Source organism: Punica granatum, chromosome 4, assembly GCF_007655135.1.
Source record: "Punica granatum isolate Tunisia-2019 chromosome 4, ASM765513v2, whole genome shotgun sequence".
NCBI classification, from domain to species: domain Eukaryota; kingdom Viridiplantae; phylum Streptophyta; class Magnoliopsida; order Myrtales; family Lythraceae; genus Punica; species Punica granatum.
The window spans coordinates 8,819,834-8,841,650 of NC_045130.1; the positions used below are offsets into that span (position 1 = coordinate 8,819,834).

The following is a 21,817-nucleotide window of genomic DNA, read 5'->3' on the forward strand; positions in this document are numbered from 1 at the left end:
AAGGTAGCCCACAAAATTTATAAAGGTTCTTCCGGGTTATTTCATTTCATACAAAATGGTCACCTAAATGAAAGACCTAACCTAGGATAAGTTCCATCAAGTTGGTTGAGGAAGGGGGAAGGAAGATAAGGAGAGGCCAAAAAGGAGAAAAAGGAGAGAGAGAAGATGGACCAACCGTGCAAGTTATGTCGAGTTAATAGAGAAAAGAATTACCATGGGAAAAAGAGGACTTAGCATAGCGAAATACGTCCACGTTCGAGAAGAAGTGGTTTTAGATTCGATTTCACATCCAAAAAGAAGTGGTTTTAGATTTGATTTCCATCTGATTTTAAAGGGACTAACAATTTGACTTTATTTAATTATTTATTTATTCATATTAAATTTATGGGTCTTTTTTAAAAATAAATGAAAGAGATATTTTCTTGACGTAACTCTACTGCAGTGGGGGCCCACAGGAGCGACGCTCCCTCCCAGACGGAAATGGAGCTTTAGCCTAGAAAGTGGATGTGCACACGTGCACATACATTTGACAAAACCCCCTCCTCCGAGGGGAAAATAAATTTTATCTAATTATTATATTTTGATTTTTATCATCATTAATTGAAAAGAAAAATCGGAAGTGCAATTAACCCGACCCATTGCATTAATTAAACCTGTGGCTGTGTTTGGAACATAGCATCTGGATTTCCAAAATTGCCCCTTTAGCTAACCCATCCGTATCCTAACCTTTGCCCCCTCAAATTTTGGTGTTTTAGGATAATCGACCCAAGTTATGTCACATTCCACAAGATGATCGCCAATGCTTGCAAATAGTGAATTCGTGTTATATTGGAGAATATGCAAAATCAGATAATTATAATAGCAACTGCAAATTTCTTTCCTTGATCTATTGTAACTCTTTTTTATATTTTATCGAAAAATCGCTGCTACTTATTTGTTAAGAGAAATTATCAAATGGTTATTCTTCATAGTAATATAGTGATGACGAACAATATTATTACAATTATATGACAATTTTACTCATGCCATTAACAATTATTCGCCTGTTTAGTATGATCTAATTAATATTTTTGAAGTATTAATTTGATACATGAGGTTTTACTTTGTCATCATCTTAGTACATCGGGAAAATTTGCCATCAACATGATATGTCAAATCCTATTTCGTCCTTCAAAATGACTAGTCGTCAAGGAAATTTCATGTGGCGTTTTACGTGGCTTAACGGCGTAAAAAATTAATAAAAAATTCAATGGACTCAAAATGGCATAGTATTGATTTTTAAAAAAATATATATATTTTTAAATATCCTAAAGAAAAAGGAAAAGAAAGGGGGAGCACCGGTGGGGATTCCTCTATCGATCACATTTCCCAAGTCGTTTTGGGTCTAATGGATTTTTTATTAATTATTCTGACATCGTTAGGCCACGTAGGATGTCACATAAAATTTTCATTAGTCATTTTCAATGTCGAACCATTGGGACAGATGGATGTGAACTTCACGTACCATATTGGTGGCAAATTTTTTTGGAATACCAAAATGACCACGAGATAAAATTTCATGTCAAATTCATAGTTTTCTCTCACATCATAAGGAGAGATGAGATCATCAAAGATTTCTCATCAAGAGGATTTAGTTTTGCCAAAGAGACTACAAATGCAATATCAGGAAAAAAGAATTTATGATCCATAAATTTCATTATTCATGGCCCGTCATTCGTTTATTGCAATTTTATTAGCCTTCGCGATCACGCTCCTTAAAGGTGTCTAACTCGATTCCCCCAGGTCGATAGGTTCATGTTGCAATCCGTAACCACGAGGGATAAATAGGTAAATTGATTAATATAATTCAATAAATCAAGGACTTAAACCCAAAGTCCGGGTCGTCGGTAATAGAATGGGAAATTCGCCATTGCCGTGTTTGACCTCAAGAGCGTTACTTACACAAATATAATACACACTACCGATACAGAGATCACATACTTACCCCCCACCCTCAACCTCAATATATAAAACAGTGTGATGGCGAAGTCTCACTGATAAATTTCAGATTTTGATCTTCATTTCGACTGAATTTCGGATCACAACTCCGCCGAATTTCTGCCTTTTCCGTCGAGAGAATCGGCCCTTTTTGGCGGTGAAATTCCCCTGCAGGGTGGATTTTTTCCCGGACAAAGCTTCGCTGAGATGAGGAACGCGAGGCGTGGTGGAGGAGGAGGAGGAGGAGGAGATTCGAGAGCTGCCGGCGTGAACAACGCCGCCCTGGAGACTATAAGCGCTGCCGCCACAGCAATCGCCGCCGTGGAGAATCGTGCTCCCCAAGCTACTTCAGTTCAGGTGAGATTTTCAGATGGTCCGATTAGTGCGTGTTGGATTGATGAACTGGTTTGGTTCGAATCGGGAGAGAGCTGGAGATCCGTGATTGTGCTCTGCTGATTGATTCATGACTGTTCCTGTTTGTTCATCGACCTTGTTGACTGAGTCCGATCGAGGTGCCAACGGTGGAAAATGATCTCGCGGATTTTCTCCTGCTTTGCTTCCTGTCGGCCGATGCCAAAGCAAACTTTGCTTCGTTAATATTAGAAAGTATTATACTGGGAAGAGACGATGTATGATGTATCCCTGTGCTTGCCAATAGCTTTAATAGTGTAGGAATATGCTCTGCAGTGAAAATCTAGATTGGAAAATTAACTATTTTTCATTTGCTATTCCATTTTCTTTGATCTTGCCTGCGCTGAATCAGTTAGACTCGGCACTCCGTTGATGTGATAACTGCGGTAGCCTGAGCGTATTTAGTGAAAATTTGGAATTGCGTAATATGTCTGTTCAACTTTTGTGAATGAAAATATATCTATCCATAGCCTAGGGAATGTATTGAAGTTCGGAATCTGTGTGCATCTTTTCATTCTTTAATTTCATTGGTGTGCAGAAAAGGCGTTGGGGTGGATGCTGGAGCTCGTACTGGTGCTTCGGGTCTCACAATAACCGGAAGCGAATCGGACATGCCATTTTAGGTCCTGAATCGTCTAATCCGCCAGCTGATGTTCAGAGTCATACCCAGACTACAGCTATAGTGCTCCCATTTGTCGCACCACCCTCTTCTCCTGCATCTTTCTTTCAATCAGAGCCTCCTTCAGTAACACAATCTCCGAGTGGTTTGTTGTCCTTGAACTCTGTCTCTGCTAGCATGTACTCACCTAGGGGGCCTCACTCAATATTCGCCATAGGCCCTTACGCCAATGAAACCCAGTTAGTCTCCCCACCTGTTTTCTCTGCCTTCACAACTGAGCCATCGACTGCCCCCTTCACTCCTCCCCCTGAGTCTGTCCACATGACTACGCCTTCATCGCCGGAGGTTCCTTTTGCTCAGCTTTTAGACCCAAACCCAAGGAACGGCAATGGATTTCTTGGATTTCCTTTCTGTCAATATGAGTTCCCATTCTATCAACTCTCTCCCGGAAGCCCAATGGGTCACCTGATCTCCCCTGGTTCTGGTTTCTCAGTTTCAGGCACTTCATCCCCTTTTGCGGGCTGTGAGTTGCCTGCAATTCCACCTAACTTCCTCGACTTTCTAGCAAACAAAACTCCCAAGCTCTTGGAACTGGAGAACCAGTCAGCACATGAATGGGGTTCAAGGCCGGATTCTGGTTCTTTGACTCCTGATGCCGCAAGGCCTCAGTCTCGGGATGGATCTCTTCGGGATGCCAAGGTTGCCCCATACCCCGAGTTACATGAGGAATGCCGAAATGATGATGCTATGGTTGGTAACCAGAAAGAGTCACTCGAGCTGCCAGCAGAAGAGGTTGAAAGATGCGCTGAAGCTGAGGCGATTGCTTTGGCAAAGGAGGTCACCAAAGAAGAAAGTAAATGCGCTGAATCAGAAATATCCACTTGTACGGGAGGTGAAGCTCCTACAGATCACGAGAAGATACGGCAGCATCGGAGGTACCGGTCGATCACTCTAGGATCTTCGAGAGATTTCAACTTTGACAACACCGATGAACAAGATGCTACGAGCAAGCCCAAGACTGGGTCGGCTTCATGCACTGGGGAGAAGGTGCTCGAGGAGGAGAATGGACCCACCAAGAATTGGTCCTTCTTCCCCGCGATACACTCCGGTGTCAGCTAAGTGGTATGTTTTGGCTTCCACAGAGTTTTGTGGATAGTAGTATTATAGAAGTTTCTCGGATTGAATCGAATCTAACCAACAACCCCCCGACCTAACACTAGAAATTGCTCGAGGAATACCGACTTATTTGCTCAAGAAACAGGTCCAACACCATGACTGTTTTGACAGGACTGCGAGGGAATAATTTGCCATTTTTGTGAAGTTAAGGCAGGTAGGCAAGTTAGCAGATGGTCTAATTAGCAATATCGATTTGCTCGGCCACAAATCCATTCGATAGTGTACATAAATAATGGCTTCAATAATGTGATTGTGATGCCCAGATAATTTTATCAGGTATTCTTTCCTTCTCTTTCTTTTCCTTTTCCATGTATTGCAGAATGGAAGATCAGGTTGATTTTACCTTTTGGATTTTAAATCAGTTCTATATGTTTCTTTCTTACATACCACTGTATGATCTGTCTCTCACTCTACTTCCGACAAGCGGGAAAAAGATGGCAATTTAAATCATACCACTGGAATGTTATGTTAGCACGAAACCTCGCACTTTGACTAATCTCGCTGCGATTACATGCTAGCACCATGTGAGCAATCAACTAATTCAAATTCTCCCACTAGCGATAATCGAAGTTTGGATTTCAGTGTCCGATAGGTTCGAGTTACTGAGCAAGCTGAAACTAAAAACAGTAACTTATAAGGCCACAAAAAAGACCCGACGGTAGACAATCTAGAAGACGAGCGGTTTTATTTTAAACGAACATTTTGGTGTTGGGCTTTAGCGGAGACCGCGCTGGAGAGAACACCTCACGCCTTAGCCATCTGGTCTTCACATCGGACGGCTCAGATCGACTGTTCAGTTGACCATAAACCAAACCCATAGAAACGCAACAGGGCCGTAGGCTGCTCTTCTCGGCTTAGGCCTTCAAATCGTTGCGTTCTTCTTGTGATGAACTTCGTCTATTTGGGCGAGCTCGTGATCGCCATCCTTCTCCATCTCTGAGCTGCTCCAGCTTTAGATTGTTGGCTTCGATTCGCTCCCCAAAACCGGAAGATCCATTCCTCGGGGGGCCAGACAGAGATGCCGCCGTTCTCCTGCTCCCTTCCGGCCCCAAATGGGTTCCCGCAATCGAAGCCAGAATCCTCGAACGTCGTCACCGTCGACGTGGGCGGCCAGGTTTTCCAGACCTCCAGGCAGACCCTTGCCCTCGCCGGCCCCGAATCCCTCCTCTCTCAGATGGCCTCCGAGCCGGCCTCCGGTGGGGAGCTTCCCGCCCGTTTCATCGACCGCGACCCGGAGTTGTTCTCCGTCCTCCTCTCCCTCCTCCGGACGGGCAATCTCCCCTCCAAAGCCAAGGCTTTTGACCTGCAACATTTGATCTCCGAGTCCCAGTACTACGGGATTGAATCCATGTTGATGAGTTCCCTCTCGAACCCGTCTCAATTCGACGCCTTCAGCCTCGAGAAATCATTCGTCCTACCGCTGAATGGCCGCGATTCGCCTTCCGCTATCGCCACTACGCCCTGCGGGTCCCTCCATGTCGCCCATGGCAGCAAAATCACCTCATTTGATTGGTCCCTCGGGAAGAAGTCGACGATCCTCACCCAATTGACGGCAGTCGATTCAATGCTGGCGATCTCGCCAGCTCTTGCTGCTGCGGGGGCGACTGACTTCTCGGGTCTGCAAATTCTTGATCTCGAAAAGGGGCATGTGAGAAAGACCCTGAATTGGGAGAATGCCACCAGGTCTAGTTCCACTGTTCAGGCAATTGGTTCTTCGCCCGATTACTTGTTCACTAGCTTCGAATCGGGTAGAAGAAACTCAAATTCAATCATGGCGTATGATTTGGAGTTCTTCAAGCCTGTCGTAGAGATTGCCCGTCACGAGATATTTGGAGCCGAGCTTTATTCTGCCATACCTGCGAAGAAGCTAAAGTGGGTCTCCGGCTATAACCTGTTGATGGCCTCGGGCTCCCACAGTGGGCCGTCGGGGGTGTTAGGTAACATTAAATTTTGGGATATTAGGTCGGGTAGTGCAGCTTGGGAGCTGAAGGATGGAACCGATTGCTTCTCTGATGTTACGGTGTCTGATAACTTATCGGCTATCTTCAAAGTCGGTCTCAATTCAGGCGAGGTGTTCTTTGCAGATTTTAGGTACCTGGGTGGCGGGAATTCGTGGGTTTGTCTCCAAGATTGCCCGAAACTGATAAATGGGAAGAAGGAAGGTGCAGCGTGTAGAATTCATAGCCATGGGAACCAAGTGTTCTGCAGTAAAGGTGGGGATATAGAAGTGTGGTCCGAGGTCGTGATGAGCTCTTTGAAGGGGAGCTTTGATGGGTTGCCTGAACGAGTTTTCAGGAGGAATTCTGTGGGGAGAGTTAAGGATATGGGAGGAGATAGGATTACAAATTTGGCTTTTGGGGGGAACAAGATGTTCGTCACAAGGAAGAATCAGCAATCGGTCGAGGTTTGGCAGAGTTCCGTGCGAGCATTCTGATGATTCCTTAGGATGTCGCGTGATTTTTGTAGCTTAGGTTTTGCTGAGATTCTTTTGTAAATGAGATCACATTGCTTGTGCCATCCAATACTAGCGCTGCAGAAGACCGCGATACAGTGCATGGTTTATGAACAAGAGCTGTACCCAACCGGAAAGCTTCTCGCTTTTGTAAGATATATGTATACCCTTGAATATATTTGATATTGAAAATGTTTCAGTTGTCTTAGTTCTTTACCATTTGAAATCATCATTTCTTCTTGTGGAATCACTGTGTTCTGCCATTACGGCATGGTGTTTATGATTAATGGTGGTTCTGAGCTTCTGATGGATCTTATATTACGAATCGTTGTGAAGGAGCCTTTTGAGTTATCTCGTGATTGAAGTTTCACTTGTAGCTCTGCTGTCGATTCTGTTTTGGTAATTTGAAACGATGTGATTGGCAAAGTTTTGCTGAGGATGATGCCCCATTAGAATATTTTCTTCTCTAGAAGACTGCGTGTTTACAATTTGCAGCACTTATCCTACAATTGATATTTATATAGTCTTTTGGATACTTCTGTTTATAATCTTAGAAGTTTTGGAGAGAGGAGATGGCACGAAACGGCAAAAAAGATTATTTGCTTGAAATCTGCAGAATTTGCAACAATTTACACCATATTCAATATGAGAAGATTGCAATAAAGAATCTGAAAATAGATCCTGAATTAAGAAACAAGACGGAGTAGCGCATAGCAGCGGGAAGATATCAGGAAGTTCAGTCCCTGGACTTGAATGGAATGGCTCTGATGATAACCTGGTGGTACACAGCAGCAAGTGCAGCACCAACGAAGGGTCCCACCCAGAAGATCCACTGCAAAAACAAAGGAACTGAATGAGCAAGAATTGATGGGGAAATCTTTGGACAGCCAGCTCATAGTAGAATGGTATCGACAAGATTTTTTTGAAATGGGAGGCTTACATGGTCGTTCCATGCACGGCTCTTGTTAAAGATGATGGCGGCGCCAAGGCTCCTAGCTGGGTTGATGCCGGTTCCGGTGATTGGGATGGTGGCCAAGTGGACCAAGAACACCGCAAACCCAATTGGAAGAGGAGCCAAAATCTGCAGCATCATTGAACCCGGAAAAGTTGAAATCAGATGTCGGAAAACTATGAGCATTCTTTCTCTAATCATATTCAGCTAACCAAACTGCAGAAAGAGCTGCATCTGACATGAATCCCAATGTTAATCGGATAAACTGTCGATGTTATATGTGTGTGTCTATTTATATGGACATGTTAATGGCTAAAGTAATGTGCTTACCCTGCATGAGAATTGACAAGGACGGCAATAAGTTTCAGTGAGGACACTTACAGGGACGTGAGGGTCTCTGGCACTCCTCTTAGCGTCTACGGCAGAGAAGACGGTGTAGACAAGGACGAAGGTGCCAACGATCTCAGCGCCTAGGCCATCACCTTTTGTATACCCATGGTTCACCACGTTGGTCCCACCTCCAAGCAACTCGTATTGAGAGGAGCCCTGGAGCCCCTTCACCATACCAGCCCCACATATGGCACCAAGGCACTGCATGACCATGTAGAACACAGCCCGTGTCAGGGACAGCTTCCTCGCCAGGAATAGCCCGAATGTAACTGCCGGGTTTATGTATCCTCCTGTGGAAAGGACAAGCAGAAGAAGAAAACCAATCAATGTCTCATCAGAAAAGAGAATAATCAATCAGAGCCGACTATTTCTGCCGTTTGCGCTCACCTGAGATACCAGCGGTGCAGTAGACGAGGGCGAAGATCATTCCCCCGAAGGCCCAGGCAATACCCTGAATGCCCATTGTGGCACACTTGGAACTAGATTTGGAGACCCCTATGACGGTGAGGATGGTGACGTAGAGGAACAAGAAGGTGGCCATGAACTCGGCAATCCCGGCTCTGTAGAACGACCACGAGGTCAGCTCCTCAGGCTCAAACAGCGGTTCTGGTGGCAGCTCCCTGTAGTCCTTGTCCGTCTTTGCAGATGTCCCGACAGGCTGCCTCTCCGGGAACTTGTTGGCCCCAACGCGGACATCCTCTTCCCTGCCCTCCATATCCCGACTAGCTAAACGGCAAGGACAGAACTCAAACAAGAAGTCGAGTGTTGATGGAAGCAGACAGAGGAGAGGTTTGCTATTGCTTTAGTTTGCTATGAGGAAGAGTGAGCTTACCAGCTCCTGCCTTTTATAGATGGAAAATTAGAGTTGGTTCTCGGGCATTACTTTCTAACAGTTCAAACTGTCTTGACGCATCCTCAATCATTCTTTACAATCATTAACAGTTCGAGCCCGTAGGCTTACCGAACAGAAGTGATACAATGAGAATTCATATTCATGTGAAATTCATCTTTGTACGTCATATATTATCGTGTTTAAATCGAACTGAGATAGTGTAATAATTTCAAATAGTTCCCCATTATATTCTGTCTTACTTCATTCTCTATAGTTTCCGCAGAATTCTGATATTCCCACCGAACAAGATTAATTTTTTCCCTATGGCAAATACAAATCCTTTATGTGTTTCCATTAAACAATTTGGTGTGGCTTCATTTCTTAATAGGCACAACCGTATAAAATTGTTTTAGTGGCCACAATGAGGGCAATATTATATGCATAAGCTATATATATCTATGTATTATATACACGAATATACTTACAAGTAATGAAGAAGATACGATTGCTTGTACAATAGACAGACGAGTATTTGCTTATGTATAATAATAGGTTTTCTTCTTATCCTCTACAGAGTGTCTATTCCAAATTACAATTTCCTTCCTTTTTCAGCGTATAAATTAGAAAAGAAAACGAATATTTATGCATCTTGTGATTAGCTGAGTTTGTGCCATCTCTTGCGTCCATCTTCACGTAATCTCAACAAGAGAGGTACGAGTAACGGGAAATTTGAATCCATTTTAATGAAACCTGAGATATACTTTTCATTTTGTCGAATTAACCTACTAGCGTACATGTCCTCGGCATGCTTAAGATTTTCTCATTGAATGACTACGAGGACTTTACGCTTTTTGACGATGTCCATGCCCGTGTTGTACATTGAATGAGTTTGCTCTGTCGATAACAAGGGATTACTTTTCCAGTCTCCCCGTACCATAAATAAGACGAATTGGATGCATACCAAGCTAGCGACCCGAAATAAGCTGAGTTTGCCATCGCGGGTGTTGGTTTATTTGGCAGGGAGAATCAATAGTTGAGAGATGGGATCGCATGCGATGCAAGTTTATTCCAATGCTTAATCAATCACAACCACATAAGAGAGAGAGGAAAAGAAGCAGGGCAATTGCAAAAGGTCGTCAAAAAAGAAAATTAATCGCAAATTTTCTTCAAGACCATTCCTGACGGTCGGTGATGGCCTCTGAAGCGCACTATAATTGCCAACGGCTAAATTCAGGAATGGAATAATCAAATTAGTTGATCTCAATTTCAGTTGCTAAAATATGTAATAATTATAAAATAATTGGTGTAATTCATAAAAAAAGAAAAAGAAAAAGAGAATTGGTATTTCCGTCGAATTTAGTAGAGTCGATCACTAAATAGGCGGCGCTGTAATTTGTTAAAGAATTCAAAGCACTTACTATAGGTTACCAAGTGATTCCCGATTCCGGATCGGATGAAAAACCATTTCCTAATAATAAGCATCACGATGATTGTATCACAAAGCTTGATTGTGAGAGCATTTTATAATGCTCACGTTGTTCACATTCTTTCGTCTCGAAAGAAGGAAGAACCATAGGTAAAATGCCTTTTATTTATATAAAAAAAAAAGTTGGAGTACTTTTTCAATTGCTTATTAATTAATCAATTATTTATTTTTTATTATTCATCTTTATTTATTAAAAAGTTCAAGATACACACTTCAACTTTCTTTCCGATAAGAAAAAATCCATAAGCCGTCGCAGCGATAATCAGAAAAAATTGTTATACATAAATTAAATAAAGTAAAGTCCAATACATAATTTCTTTCCCATAAATTAAATAGAACTGCGGACACGTGGCACCATCGACGACATTTAACTCAACCGACCAGATGACGCTGACCACAAAATTGCAGTTATGAGGAAAACATGCTATACTTTATTTTCCGCATGGCAAGTACTAACCAATTATTGTCAAAATAGATTTATTAAAAAATTAAGAAAATTAGAGACAAGATAAGAAGCAAGAAGCGTGAGAATATCATCTCGGGAATATTGGTTTCTATGGGTTGTTAATTTTATTATTCCCATTTCTTGGACTTGGTTAGCTAATGCTCTAATCATGCATTGTGAATCAATTATATCGACGCTGGCAAAATGAAAAAAAAAAAAAGAAAAGATGGAGTGTACTATCTGTGCTTAGTTGTGTTCACATTAAAAAAAAAAAGCTAGTTAATCAACATGAGATTCAGTTAATCGATCCAATTGCCGCCGGTTTGATTTGAGATGGTCAGTTTCTTAGATAAATTTTCTTCTTTTTTTTTGGATAAATTATTTGAATCGATTCTAAATAACAAAACAAACAACATCATTTAAGGTGCCTAGAAAATTTTAGAATAATCTTTGGAAAGTACAAATTCATGTTATAATTTCAATAGTCTCGATCATTCTCTAATTATAGTTATCATAACAACGCCTTGGTTCATTTTTCGAATTTGAATAAGATGCTCCAATTTGATGATCCCGGAGGAGATATAATATTCCCCTGCTTGCTAGAGAAGTAAACTATTACGTCGAGGGGGCAAACATTTGTATCTTGGATATAAGGTAATTTACTAAGCTTCTTCTTTTTTTATTTCTTTTTTTTTTAAGTTACGAATAATAAGTGTCTAATTCCGGCATATGGACGGAACTTTTTTTTTTTTTGGTTATATAATTGTGTATATTCATGATGTTATATATATAATCCATTTTAGAACAGTTATACTTTTTATATAACTTTACAAGTACTCATAATATCGAAACATAAAGTGCAGAATAAATGCATTTGGTTTGCTAAGAGAAATTATGTTTCAGTAAATCCCATGTAACCTCTGCTAATCCTTCAAATTAAGGAAATCCCAGCTGGCAGATTCTTATTCGCCAGCAATTATTTCAGAAGGAACAAATTATTAGATCTGATATGATTAGCTTAGGTTGTACATGAACAACAAATCCCGGATGTAATGCTTGTCTTTTTTGGCTTTCATTAATATTTCAGTGTGGCTGTGGTTTGTTGCAAAAAATAGGACAAAGAAAAAAAAAAAAAAGGCGTGGCTGACTGAACTGAGAAATATTTTGGTGATCTTGATGAATCGTGACTTACCCCCGGTAAGATTGTTTCATACAGATGGATGGACATTTTTTTTTTGGTGTAGATGGATGGACATTTAAACTTATTGATAGTGGCTCAGAAATGTTTATAATTATTTTTCTTCCTACTTGCCGTTCAAAAAAGGATCAAATTACAATATATTCCGAAGATTAAAAAGTATTTTTCTGGTTTTTGAATTCTCTGAAAACAAGAAAAAACCTTTTCTGAAAATTTCTCCAAACAAACGGGCCTAATGCTTCTTTGTTTATTTTTCGTTGAAGGACTAAGCTTTAGTCTTTTTTTTTTTTACCAGAAGGACTAAATCTTTCTTTTTAATGCTGAATAAGGACTAAACTTAGTTGATTTGATTGTTTTTGAAATTTTCCTTGCTATTCATATTAGAAATAATCATCGTATGGATTTGGGACAGCTGAGTTTTTTCCAAACACAAATCCTTCCTAAAGATTAGTCTCTAAACCTTTCTCAAATCCCATAAAATTTGAGCGAAAAATTTTCAAACCCTTCCCACTACATTAATGGGTTTCCACTGAAAACCTGTGATTTACCTGTTAATGAACTCTTAAAAATTTAAAAGGAACCTTAAAAATAATAACAAGAAAAAGGAGCATCATCACACAAGTTTCAAAAATGAGAACACCAGCTGAACTTACATTAGTATCAGAAGTGTTTCATCACGCTAAATTTCACCTATAACATAAAAAGACGAAACAAATGCTTCTTAGTCTTAAAAAAATTTTCAGGTTATGTCAACCCTAATTAAACAAGTTATTTGATAATACTAATAATTACATGTGGGCATTTTGGTAATTATATATCTCAACCGGCTTGCAACGGGTTTTGAAGGAAAAATATCGTAAATATTCCAAATTCTACCGGGTTTTGATAAAAAATCGCTAAACCTTTTAGTGTTCCGACCGGCAAAACTCTTTCTCAAATCCATTAAGATTTGGGGTGAGTCAAAAATCCATTTGCACGAACCCATCCTTAATTTCTATAAGTATTATGGCCAGTGGCCCATCACCTATAATTGCCGATCTTGGGCCAAAGGCATTTAACTAATTTGAGGTCCTTTTTAGTCTCATTTTGTTGGTTCTCGAGCAGTTTCCGAAGCTCCAAGTCCAATCTGGCCCAGTCTTTGTTTACAAAATAAAAATCCGACAAGCCCTTCTAGCACCGAAATAGAGGTACCGTTATTTCAACAATATATATTTTTTATCTGTTCCTGGTTTATTTTCAAAGTGCACTATTAACCTCCAATTTGTAGTAAATTACTTGATTTTTTAGTGTTTTATTCACTAATAAAGGAAGTAAATTATTAACAAAAGAAGTAACTTTACACAAATTTCGAAATAAATTACGCATTTCGAAATGAGTACACAAATTTTAAGAGTAAATCGATAAAGTAAACTGTCTTTTTGGATTAAAACTATTTTAAGCTTGGAAATTACGGATACAAAAACCGGGAAAATTTCAAGCTATTCCTCTCAATACAATTGAAATCAAAATTCGACAAGAAAAACTTAGTGGCCAGGCAAGCTGGCCTTTGAGGGGATCAGTCTCAGACATTAAATCGATAACATTTAATGATCTCATTGAAAATAACAAAATAAAAATAAAAGGTTGCTTTCTTATGACACTGATCAGCGCGAATTCTGATGCTCATATGATGTATAACATTTGAACGGTCCATACAATGCAAGTTAACTTGGACAACGTCTTGTGTTGTCGTCCATACATACGTACGCGTAAACACTAGAGAGAGATTAGCACACGTCGATGAATGTTGCCCTTATTTTTTTTTTCTTTTGACCACAGTATTGCCCTTATCATTTGCATTGTCAAAAGGATAAACAATAACCCAAAAAAGAAAAAAAAAATTGCATGATCTTATTGTGCACGCATCACCGCATTTATTACTTAAAAGTACGTTTATTGGGCAGCCTGGGGTCGATTATAATGAGATTATGATGTTGAATTTTATTCAATGATGTGACGCAACATATGTATTAATCATTATGCATTATGTGTTATCTTATTTGTAGGCCCGATTAAGTGACCAAATAAAGTTTATGATAATGAGCCATAATGATATCTCGGTAAAATATGAAAATTAATGTGCAGATACCGCGATGTAACTTCTGGTTCTATAATGAGTTAAATTAGAAATTACGTAACTTTAAGCATTTAGATGCAATTGAGAGGTTATGGTCCCGAGTCATATGTTAAAAGATAATTTTATGAGGCCCCAATACTCAATTAGATTAACACAGTCTCCACGTGTTGACTTGGAAGACCACATACTCGTTCTTTGCTCACACTACCCATGCTATGGATTTAGGGAGGCTTCCGATTCGGTTAATCTCTCGATGATTTAGCATGTGTAATTTAGGGTTTCAGGAATTCGATTATCTAACAAATGATTTGTTAAGGGTATGTATATGTTTGTGTATGTATACACACATCCTTGGCCACAATTTCGACAAATCGACCTCTTTCACGACACATAAGTTTCAATGATATTTCTTAAACGCATTTTCCTTCTTATAAATTAATTCCTTTTTAAATAAGAAATAAAAAATGTAATACAATCTTTTCCTCCTTTGTCAAGGAACCCGAAGGAAGGTGTCCCTGTCACTCATATTATTATTCGTATAAATGAAAACTAGTCACAACTCACAAGGGGAAGAAAAGTCATATATACTATTTTAAAAAAATAGTACATTTAAAACACATTCTTCTATTCTTTTATTTATTTTTGGCCACATTTGAATACCTTTTATTTGATAACAACTCAAGAAAGGGGGAAGAAAAAAAGCAGTTTTCATCAAGCATCTATATATTTTTATTTCTTTCAGCACTTAATATGTACATGTTTACACAGTCGAATCGTCGAATAGGTACCTCCACGTTCTGAGAGAGCAAGTTCTTATTTCAAAATTTTGCCGGAAAACTGTGCGTCGCCATTGAGGTGTGATGCTGATAAATGATAACACGAATGTCAATACAAACCTCATGGGATGCATGCTTTCATTTTCACATTCAATGGCCTCATCTCCGTTAATGTGAAACTTTGCTAAAAGAGGATACACAGTCAAAAGCTGGGAAAGTTCAGTGATCTACCCTTGGAGTTGCATTAAAACGAACAGCGCAATTTCATTTTTTTTTCTCACCAAACATCAGGAAAATAATAATAATAAAAAACTATCCAGATTTTATTTAATATTTTTTCATATTTATTATGTGAATGATGAAACTAGATTGACAGTGGTAATTTGTATGCGCATCCTTGGCCTTTTTCTGCCAAAACCGTACCTAACTTAAGTACTAAGCAAGAAAAGAAGAAAGACAAAAACTTCCATCATTTGGATTATATAACGAACATGACTTTTAACCGAAAAAAAGAAAATGTTACGAACGTGATCTTGTTAGATAGGAAATTGAAAGAACATCATGATATTATAGATTATGATCATGATCGATTACCATAACAAAAATGACTTTTAGATCTTTTACATGAGGCGAGAATTGAGACAAACGTGCATTTGGTCTTTCATTGGAGTCGAAGTCGAAGGATCCCCCTGTTCACATGAACCGATTGCTGCGTTGAATATAAGCATGTATATATATATATGTATAGTATATATGGCATGAAGCAGGAGCATATGGAAAGGTCAAATTTTGACGAGTCATATGTGGGAAAAATATAAAAAAATTTTAGATGGGTCATGGCCCTCATGGGAATGAATTCTGACAGTTTGATGGGTAGCACGGTGTGATCGTTGAAGGACGAGAGAACATACAACCTTAAATTGATTGCATTTTGTCATTGTTCAGATCAAAATTTGAGGAAGGAAGGAAGGAAGATAGAGAGAGATGATAGATGGTGACGAATGGAGTGCAGAGGAATTGCAGGGACAGAGAGAGAGAGAGAGAGAGAGAGAGAGATTGGGGGAGATTGCTTGAGTTGAAAGGCTCTCCCGAAAACTGTGGTGTGTGCTCAATGCAGCAGTCAGTTGTCATCATAACTCTTCCCCCACTGCCCCGTCATCTTCATCCTCTCTCTATCCAGCTCTCATCTCACCTCCCTCTCTCTCTCTCTCTCTCTCTCCCCCCCTCTCCAGTACTCTCTTCCCTTCTTCTTCTTCTTCCTTTAGCTATACTCCTCTTCTCGTTTCTCTCTCTTCCTGATTCTGTCAGCTGAAAACTTGGCCATGTGGGTTCACGGAGAGGCCACTACTCTTACTGGGTTTTGAAGATCACATCTCAAAACTGAAGCTTTTCTTCACTTCACTCTGTTTAGGTACCTCTCCCTCTCTCTTTACACCTATCTTTTCTCCTTCACAACGTTCATGGCGGAAACGAGCAAAGAGCATTTTGATTGTTATTAGTGTCATGTATAAAGAAGTTGGTATTGTTTCATTGATTTGTCAGGGAAATGTGTTCCTGTTGTCTTTATGCCGGGAAAGTTGACTGACTGACACAGATATGAATTTGTTCTTTTCCCCCTTTTTGGCCCCTTCTCCGCTTTATACTCTGAATGAAAGAATTCCTCAGGCTCTAATGACAGATTCCCAGTTTCTTAAATTAGGAAGAAATACGAACCATCTGCTCATGAGTTAAATCGCAGGAGATGCTGCATAGGTTACCGTTTTCGATGTTTCCTTGTATACTTAGTTGTCCTTTTGTTATATGTTCGTGTGATATGGGGGTTAATGGATGGATGATTTCACAGGAATGCTGAGAGAGCTCATTTGAATAACATGGAGAAGAGATCGCCTCTAAAGAGTCCTCAGCTCCCTGACAAGTACCCGTCGGGCTGTGGATGGGGCTTGATGAGGTTCCTCGACCTTTTCAGTGGCCATTCCCATCAGAAGCTTATTTCGAATGTGAATCGCTCCAATCGGCCTAGGAAAGGTAATTAAAACCCATCGCCTGTAGTTCAGTCTTCACTGTGTTTGAACAAAATCTGGGAGCAGTATTTTGGGCCGGAAAATGAAAGTCTTTCAACTTTTATTATTTTGATCTGCAGGAAGTGATTGTACCTGTGATCCACCACAGCTTCTTCCAGCCTCGGACAAGAACTACCGGGTAAATGTTTCTCACTTGAAGCTACCTTAGTTTTGTTGAGGGTCTGAATGAGGTCATCCTATTTGATGGATATGTGATTTAATGTGTCCCGTAGTTCGTTTTACTTCTTTGCTTCTCATTTTAATTTTAATTGTTAAATTTTCCGAGCAAGCTCAAATTCCTGATCAGTATCTTCACTCTAGGACGACAAGAAAATTCCAGGTGTTGATCCTAGAATTGCATCTGTTTTTAACTCAAAGAGGGGAAAACATGAAAAATATTCTGCAAACAGTGGAAGCTACCTGTTGGAGAAAAACGCTAAGACGGATCAAATTCATGAGCAATCTACACATAATGAGAAAGATGAAGAGTTTAGAGGAAAAGAGAAACCCAATTCACTGAGGACAGGGTATCTGAAATTTTCTCGTACAGGTTCAGCCGACAGAGTCTCCCACTGGACATTGACTGACATATTCTGTGGTCGTGGTTGTAAAAATATTGGTTGTGTGAATGATGGAGTTACTGGTTTTAAGGTTCAATCAGCTCACGCGTCTGGCACAGCTGAGGCAGTTGTGAATCAGAAACTCATTAATCGGAAAAGCGATCAGTCTAAACAGCTCTTGGAAGCTTTGGAGATCTTGAATTACAATAAGGAACTCTTCTTGAAACTACTGGAAGACCCAAACTCTCTATTGGTGAAACACATTAAAGATTTGCGCAATTCTCAAGGAAAAAGGCCAAACGCTGAATTCTTCCTGAGACAGCATCAAGGTAATGGCCATAGTTACGGGACTCGGAAGGGGAATAGGCTTGGGCCATCACCACAGAGGATCAAGCCTCCAGAAAATTCCGAGCCAAAGAAAAGTCGCTACACCAAACCTTTGAACAGAATAGTGATCTTAAAGCCTCAATCAGAATGTAGTGTAAGAAACAGAGGGCAAACCGTCGGGCAATCATATTTCCCTTTCAGACGTTTCAGGAGGAAGTTGAAATGGGCCCAAAAGAAGAAATGTTTGTTGTCGAACGTTGAAGCCGAAGCTGCTTCAGCCTGTAAAGGCTGTTATGAGAACACAGCTAATTTGTCATTGAACGCAGACTGTGAAACCCGAAAAGAGCATCTATTTGAGCTCTCCAATTGGAGTGATGGGATAAGGAAGTTGTCGCAGGAGAAGTTCCATAGGAACTTGAGCAGATCACTCTCACTGCCCAACAATCATACATCTTTCTTCAGTCCAGAAAGGAGCAGAGAATATGGCTTTGCTGGACCTCAGATGAGGTTTTGCCCTTATAGCAGTTACCAAGTGAAGGACGACACCGATAGCAAGCTGAGGCCTCTCAGAGAAACAGAGAGAACTATTTTAAGTTTGGGGCTAAATGTGGACCCTCCAACATCAGAACGTGATGGGAAATCTGATAATCAATCAGTTTGTCCAGACACGTCTAGCAACCTTGTCCTCAACACCGAAACTGTGACTACTCCGAAGCATACGAGCTCTGACGGTAATTAACCACTTCTACCTTTTCTGAACTACTTTAATTAAACTCTCAACTTAATCTTAAACAAGCAGTTCTTTGGAGTTCTGCAGGATCAGCGGAAATTGAGGCTTCACCAGGGGAACCTTCATCGAGTCGTGGAAACATCCAGGAAACCGTAAATCTAGCCATGTCCAGTGCTGAAGATGATCATGTCGACCAGTTAGAGTATGATAGAACTGATAGCATGAGACTCTGTTTTGGTTCAGGAGTGATTCTGGGTGAGCTCAATGATGATCTCCGATCAGTCAATGACTATGTAAAAGCAGTTCTGGCCACTGCTGAATCGAGCTGGGATGGGCTTCTGCTCAACTCCCACGAGCCAGACCAAATTCTTCGACCATCCTTATTTGAAGAAGTTAAGGCTCCAGGATATGGGCCTACCGTCAATCACAGGCTCCTCTTTGATTACATCAATGAAGTCCTTGAGGAAGTCCGTCATTCCTACCAAGGGAAGATTAGGACTTTCATGATTGTGAAAACTGTGACTCAAGCAGTGATGGAACGAGTGCATGGGGATGGAGACCAGCTTCTGCAGAAGGAATCACCTACTCTGGAGCAGCTTGTTCGTAAAGACTTGGCAAAATTACGAACATGGATTGAAGTTCCAAGTAATACTGAAGAAATAGTTACTGAACTAGCAGAAGACATTTTAGACGATGTTATAAGTCAAATATAGCAGAGCTGCAAGATGACTTGAAATATAAATCAGAGATATCTTTTGGGTTAGAAAGGTCATAATGAGGTCAAACTTCCCATACATACAGTAGATATATACCAACGGTTAGGTTTCTTTCCCCCAATTTATTTTCTTTCTTTAGGTGAAAAGATCTCATATCAGCTTTTGGTTTCACGGGCAGCTTATTGGCCCCGAATGAAGAGCATTTGTAGTCTTCTTTTCGTAAGATCTGCTGATCAGTGAGGTGGCAGTTGATTATACTATTCATTGTTCTGTTGCTCTCAGATGAATTGAATTTCTAAATATGATTTGATTTCTTCTATTTTTGCCGTACTCTCTATCACACTCTATTATCATAGATATTATCTTCCTTCCCACTTCTAGTTTGTATTATCCCATAGTGGAAGTTGATATGTTGCAATATCATTGTTTATCCTGTCAACTAAGATCCATGACAAATGTTGCTTATCACAAATGTTGCATGTTAAGGACTTCTACTTCCCTTTTGGTAAGTTGGACTTCTCCTTTTGGTAAATAAATGTTTCTTTTGCCAATAATAAATGGCAATAAAGTATATTTTGGCCTTATATTATTTAATTAATGCTCATTATTCTGATTTCCCTTATTGATTCTCTTCCTTCTCCCTCTTCTTCTCCTATTTAAGTTCGATGCAATGCACATAGGTCTTACCAACTACAGAGCCGTCACTATTTTTTAAGCTATTTTGCTTATAGTTTTCCTAGCAGTGAAGCTCCACTGGCTTGTCCATGGCAGGTCCAAATTCGGGGATGTCGGCATTCTTGTTGTTTGTAACTTTAAATTATGTTATATTGAGTGCCCATGCAAGTAGATTTCAAAAGCTAACGAAAGAAGAAGACTTGGAGCTCGAGAGACGGCTCAAAGTTATCAACAAGCCCGCAAGAGAGAGCTTTAAGGTAAGAGGGAACAAATGGTCGGTGTGTAACTTTTTGGTTATTTCATTTAGTTTTAATTGTTATTGGAATTTATTTGTATGCATCAGCAAGCAGACTATGGTGCTATGATTGATTGCATCGATATATACAAACAACTAGCTTTCGATCATCCTCTACTGAAGAATCACAAGATTCAGGTTACAGTTTCCACCTTGATTACTAGAATCCTTCACGTGCTTAGTTAATCTGAAAATTCAGTAACAGGTTTTGGGCTGAATCCTGCAGATGAAACCCGGAAAATTTGTCGACGGTGTCAAAAAGACAAATCCAGTGAGGACCTCTTTGCCCGCTGTGCCGCAGATCAAGTAGTGCCCAGAGGGAACAATTCCGATTGTGAGAGCTATAAAGGAAGATCTTCCGGACGCTAAACATTTACCAAGCTATTTGGCCAAACTTTCCCCTGGGACGAAAGATATCAACATGACCAGCCTTTGTGCAAGTGATATCCCCGAGGTTCAATGAAGGGGTTGATAATTACTTCTTTTGGAACAACTTCATTTCATTTGGATTATCTTCTTTATTTATTCTGCAGTGCGGCTATTTGAAGGCCAAAATTATGGGGCAAACGCAACGATCAATGTGTGGTCCCTGTCTGTCTTGTCTGACCAACTTAGTGGGGCAGTTATCTCGATAGTGAATGGTCTCAATGTCCCGGGACAGCTGAACAATATACAAACAGGGTGGTTGGTAAGCAACTAATACTTTTCTTATTGCTGAAACCAATCGCGAAGCAGCAAAAGTATAAAATGTGATATTCTGGTTTGTTACCTCAGGTAAATCCGTATTTGTACAAGAACTATACCCGGCTCTTCACCTTATGGACGGTTAGCTCAAGCACTCTCATTTTCTGTACCTTTTTTGTTTGTTCTTTCGTTAACCCATTCTTTTCCAGATTTTGAATTGTTCTTATTAATGTTTTAACCTGTCTTGTTTCATGTCAATCCACAGGCCGATAGTTACCACAAGACGGGCTGCTACAATGTCCTGTGCCCAGGTTTCCTGCAAGTTAGCATGAAAATCCCCCTCGGCCTTATATTGAGACCGACTTCGGTAATCGGGTGGACCGCATTATGAAATTGCACTTAAGATGTATCAGGTTACTCATTATCCGCTCTCACCTACCTTTAACTTGGGCTGTTGAACCATTTGTTTATAGAACCATATGAGATATTTCCAATGCCCGGCATTCCACAGATTAGTTATCTCATTTAATAAAAAACTCTGGAGAATAGTTAGTTGTGGTCCTTCAAAAAGTTTCTTAGTTTTAAAGTGGTTCTTATCTTTTCTGCAATTATGATAGGATAAGATATCGGGAAATTGGTGGTTGAAGTTTGGGGACGAGGATGTCAGGTACTGGGCGAAATCCCTGTTCATGACAATGGCGAATGGGGCCTCTCATATTGCATGGGGTGGCATGGTCTACAGCCCATCAACCGGAGGAAGCCCTCTGATGGCAAGTGGCCTTTTCCCGCATGTAGGCCTAAACAAGACTGCTTACATTGCGCAGCTCCTCTTCTCGGACCAACAGAACAACTTCCTTGATTCCGTGGACGGGAATCTCACATGGTTTGTGGATCGACCAAAATGTTACAATGCAGAAGGAGGTGCCAGCAAAGAAATGGG

General features: G+C 40.3%; 5 protein-coding genes across 6 annotated transcripts; 4 read left to right on the plus strand and 1 right to left on the minus strand.

Annotated features, from left to right (window-relative positions):
• Nucleotides 1-1,918: 1,918 nt before the first annotated feature.
• On the plus strand, nt 1,919-4,565 carry LOC116203936. Its single transcript, XM_031535920.1, has 2 exons — nt 1,919-2,334; nt 2,927-4,565. The coding sequence occupies exons 1-2, from the start codon at nt 2,185-2,187 to the stop codon at nt 4,124-4,126; spliced, it is 1,350 nt and encodes a 449-aa protein (XP_031391780.1). The 5' UTR covers nt 1,919-2,184; the 3' UTR covers nt 4,127-4,565.
• A 309-nt stretch (nt 4,566-4,874) lies between these two features.
• Nucleotides 4,875-6,882, plus strand: LOC116203935 (BTB/POZ domain-containing protein At5g41330-like). The gene has a single exon (XM_031535919.1). It carries the CDS (start codon nt 5,202-5,204, stop codon nt 6,615-6,617), a length of 1,416 nt encoding a protein of 471 aa, XP_031391779.1. The 5' UTR covers nt 4,875-5,201; the 3' UTR covers nt 6,618-6,882.
• A 338-nt stretch (nt 6,883-7,220) lies between these two features.
• LOC116203937 (aquaporin PIP1-3-like) lies at nt 7,221-8,785 on the minus strand. The gene is made up of 4 exons (XM_031535921.1): nt 8,365-8,785; nt 7,969-8,267; nt 7,576-7,716; nt 7,221-7,467 (listed from the first exon to the last, which is right to left on the minus strand). The coding sequence occupies exons 1-4, from the start codon at nt 8,690-8,692 to the stop codon at nt 7,372-7,374; spliced, it is 864 nt and encodes a 287-aa protein (XP_031391781.1). The 5' UTR covers nt 8,693-8,785; the 3' UTR covers nt 7,221-7,371.
• A 6,910-nt stretch (nt 8,786-15,695) lies between these two features.
• LOC116204811 lies at nt 15,696-19,536 on the plus strand. Of its 2 annotated transcripts, none has more exons than XM_031537126.1 (5): nt 15,696-16,241; nt 16,674-16,855; nt 16,971-17,029; nt 17,212-18,508; nt 18,595-19,536. In XM_031537126.1, the coding sequence occupies exons 2-5, from the start codon at nt 16,702-16,704 to the stop codon at nt 19,218-19,220; spliced, it is 2,136 nt and encodes a 711-aa protein (XP_031392986.1). In that variant the 5' UTR covers nt 15,696-16,241; nt 16,674-16,701; the 3' UTR covers nt 19,221-19,536. The 2 variants fall into 2 exon arrangements, with proteins under 2 accessions (XP_031392986.1, XP_031392985.1); XM_031537125.1 differs by lacking the exon at nt 15,696-16,241 and adding an exon at nt 16,398-16,582.
• Nucleotides 19,537-19,691: 155 nt separating this feature from the next.
• On the plus strand, nt 19,692-21,637 carry LOC116203369. The gene is made up of 7 exons (XM_031535064.1): nt 19,692-20,155; nt 20,242-20,331; nt 20,420-20,502; nt 20,623-20,629; nt 20,672-20,881; nt 20,968-21,018; nt 21,143-21,637. The coding sequence occupies exons 1-7, from the start codon at nt 19,988-19,990 to the stop codon at nt 21,266-21,268; spliced, it is 735 nt and encodes a 244-aa protein (XP_031390924.1). The 5' UTR covers nt 19,692-19,987; the 3' UTR covers nt 21,269-21,637.
• Nucleotides 21,638-21,817: the final 180 nt, after the last annotated feature.

What these genes read in the sequence shown, in the direction of transcription:
- LOC116204811 (XM_031537125.1), top strand. An exon ending in CTCCAATCGGCCTAGGAAAG is followed by an intron (nt 16,856 to 16,970) that starts GTAATTAAAACC and finishes TTTGATCTGCAG; the next exon opens with GAAGTGATTGTACCTGTGAT. An exon ending in CCTCGGACAAGAACTACCGG is followed by an intron (nt 17,030 to 17,211) that starts GTAAATGTTTCT and finishes TCTTCACTCTAG; the next exon opens with GACGACAAGAAAATTCCAGG.
- LOC116203935 (XM_031535919.1), top strand. Translation starts at nt 5,202, where the DNA reads ATGCCGCCGTTCTCCTGCTCCCTTCCGGCCCCAAATGGGTTCCCGCAA.
- LOC116203936 (XM_031535920.1), top strand. Translation starts at nt 2,185, where the DNA reads ATGAGGAACGCGAGGCGTGGTGGAGGAGGAGGAGGAGGAGGAGATTCG. An exon ending in CCCAAGCTACTTCAGTTCAG is followed by an intron (nt 2,335 to 2,926) that starts GTGAGATTTTCA and finishes ATTGGTGTGCAG; the next exon opens with AAAAGGCGTTGGGGTGGATG.
- LOC116203937 (XM_031535921.1), bottom strand. Translation starts at nt 8,692, where the DNA reads ATGGAGGGCAGGGAAGAGGATGTCCGCGTTGGGGCCAACAAGTTCCCG. An exon ending in CTGCACCGCTGGTATCTCAG is followed by an intron (nt 8,268 to 8,364) that starts GTGAGCGCAAAC and finishes TCCTTTCCACAG; the next exon opens with GAGGATACATAAACCCGGCA. An exon ending in GCCGTGCATGGAACGACCAT is followed by an intron (nt 7,468 to 7,575) that starts GTAAGCCTCCCA and finishes TTGTTTTTGCAG; the next exon opens with TGGATCTTCTGGGTGGGACC.
- LOC116203369 (XM_031535064.1), top strand. Translation starts at nt 19,988, where the DNA reads ATGGCAGGTCCAAATTCGGGGATGTCGGCATTCTTGTTGTTTGTAACT. An exon ending in ATATACAAACAGGGTGGTTG is followed by an intron (nt 20,882 to 20,967) that starts GTAAGCAACTAA and finishes TTGTTACCTCAG; the next exon opens with GTAAATCCGTATTTGTACAA. An exon ending in GGCTCTTCACCTTATGGACG is followed by an intron (nt 21,019 to 21,142) that starts GTTAGCTCAAGC and finishes GTCAATCCACAG; the next exon opens with GCCGATAGTTACCACAAGAC.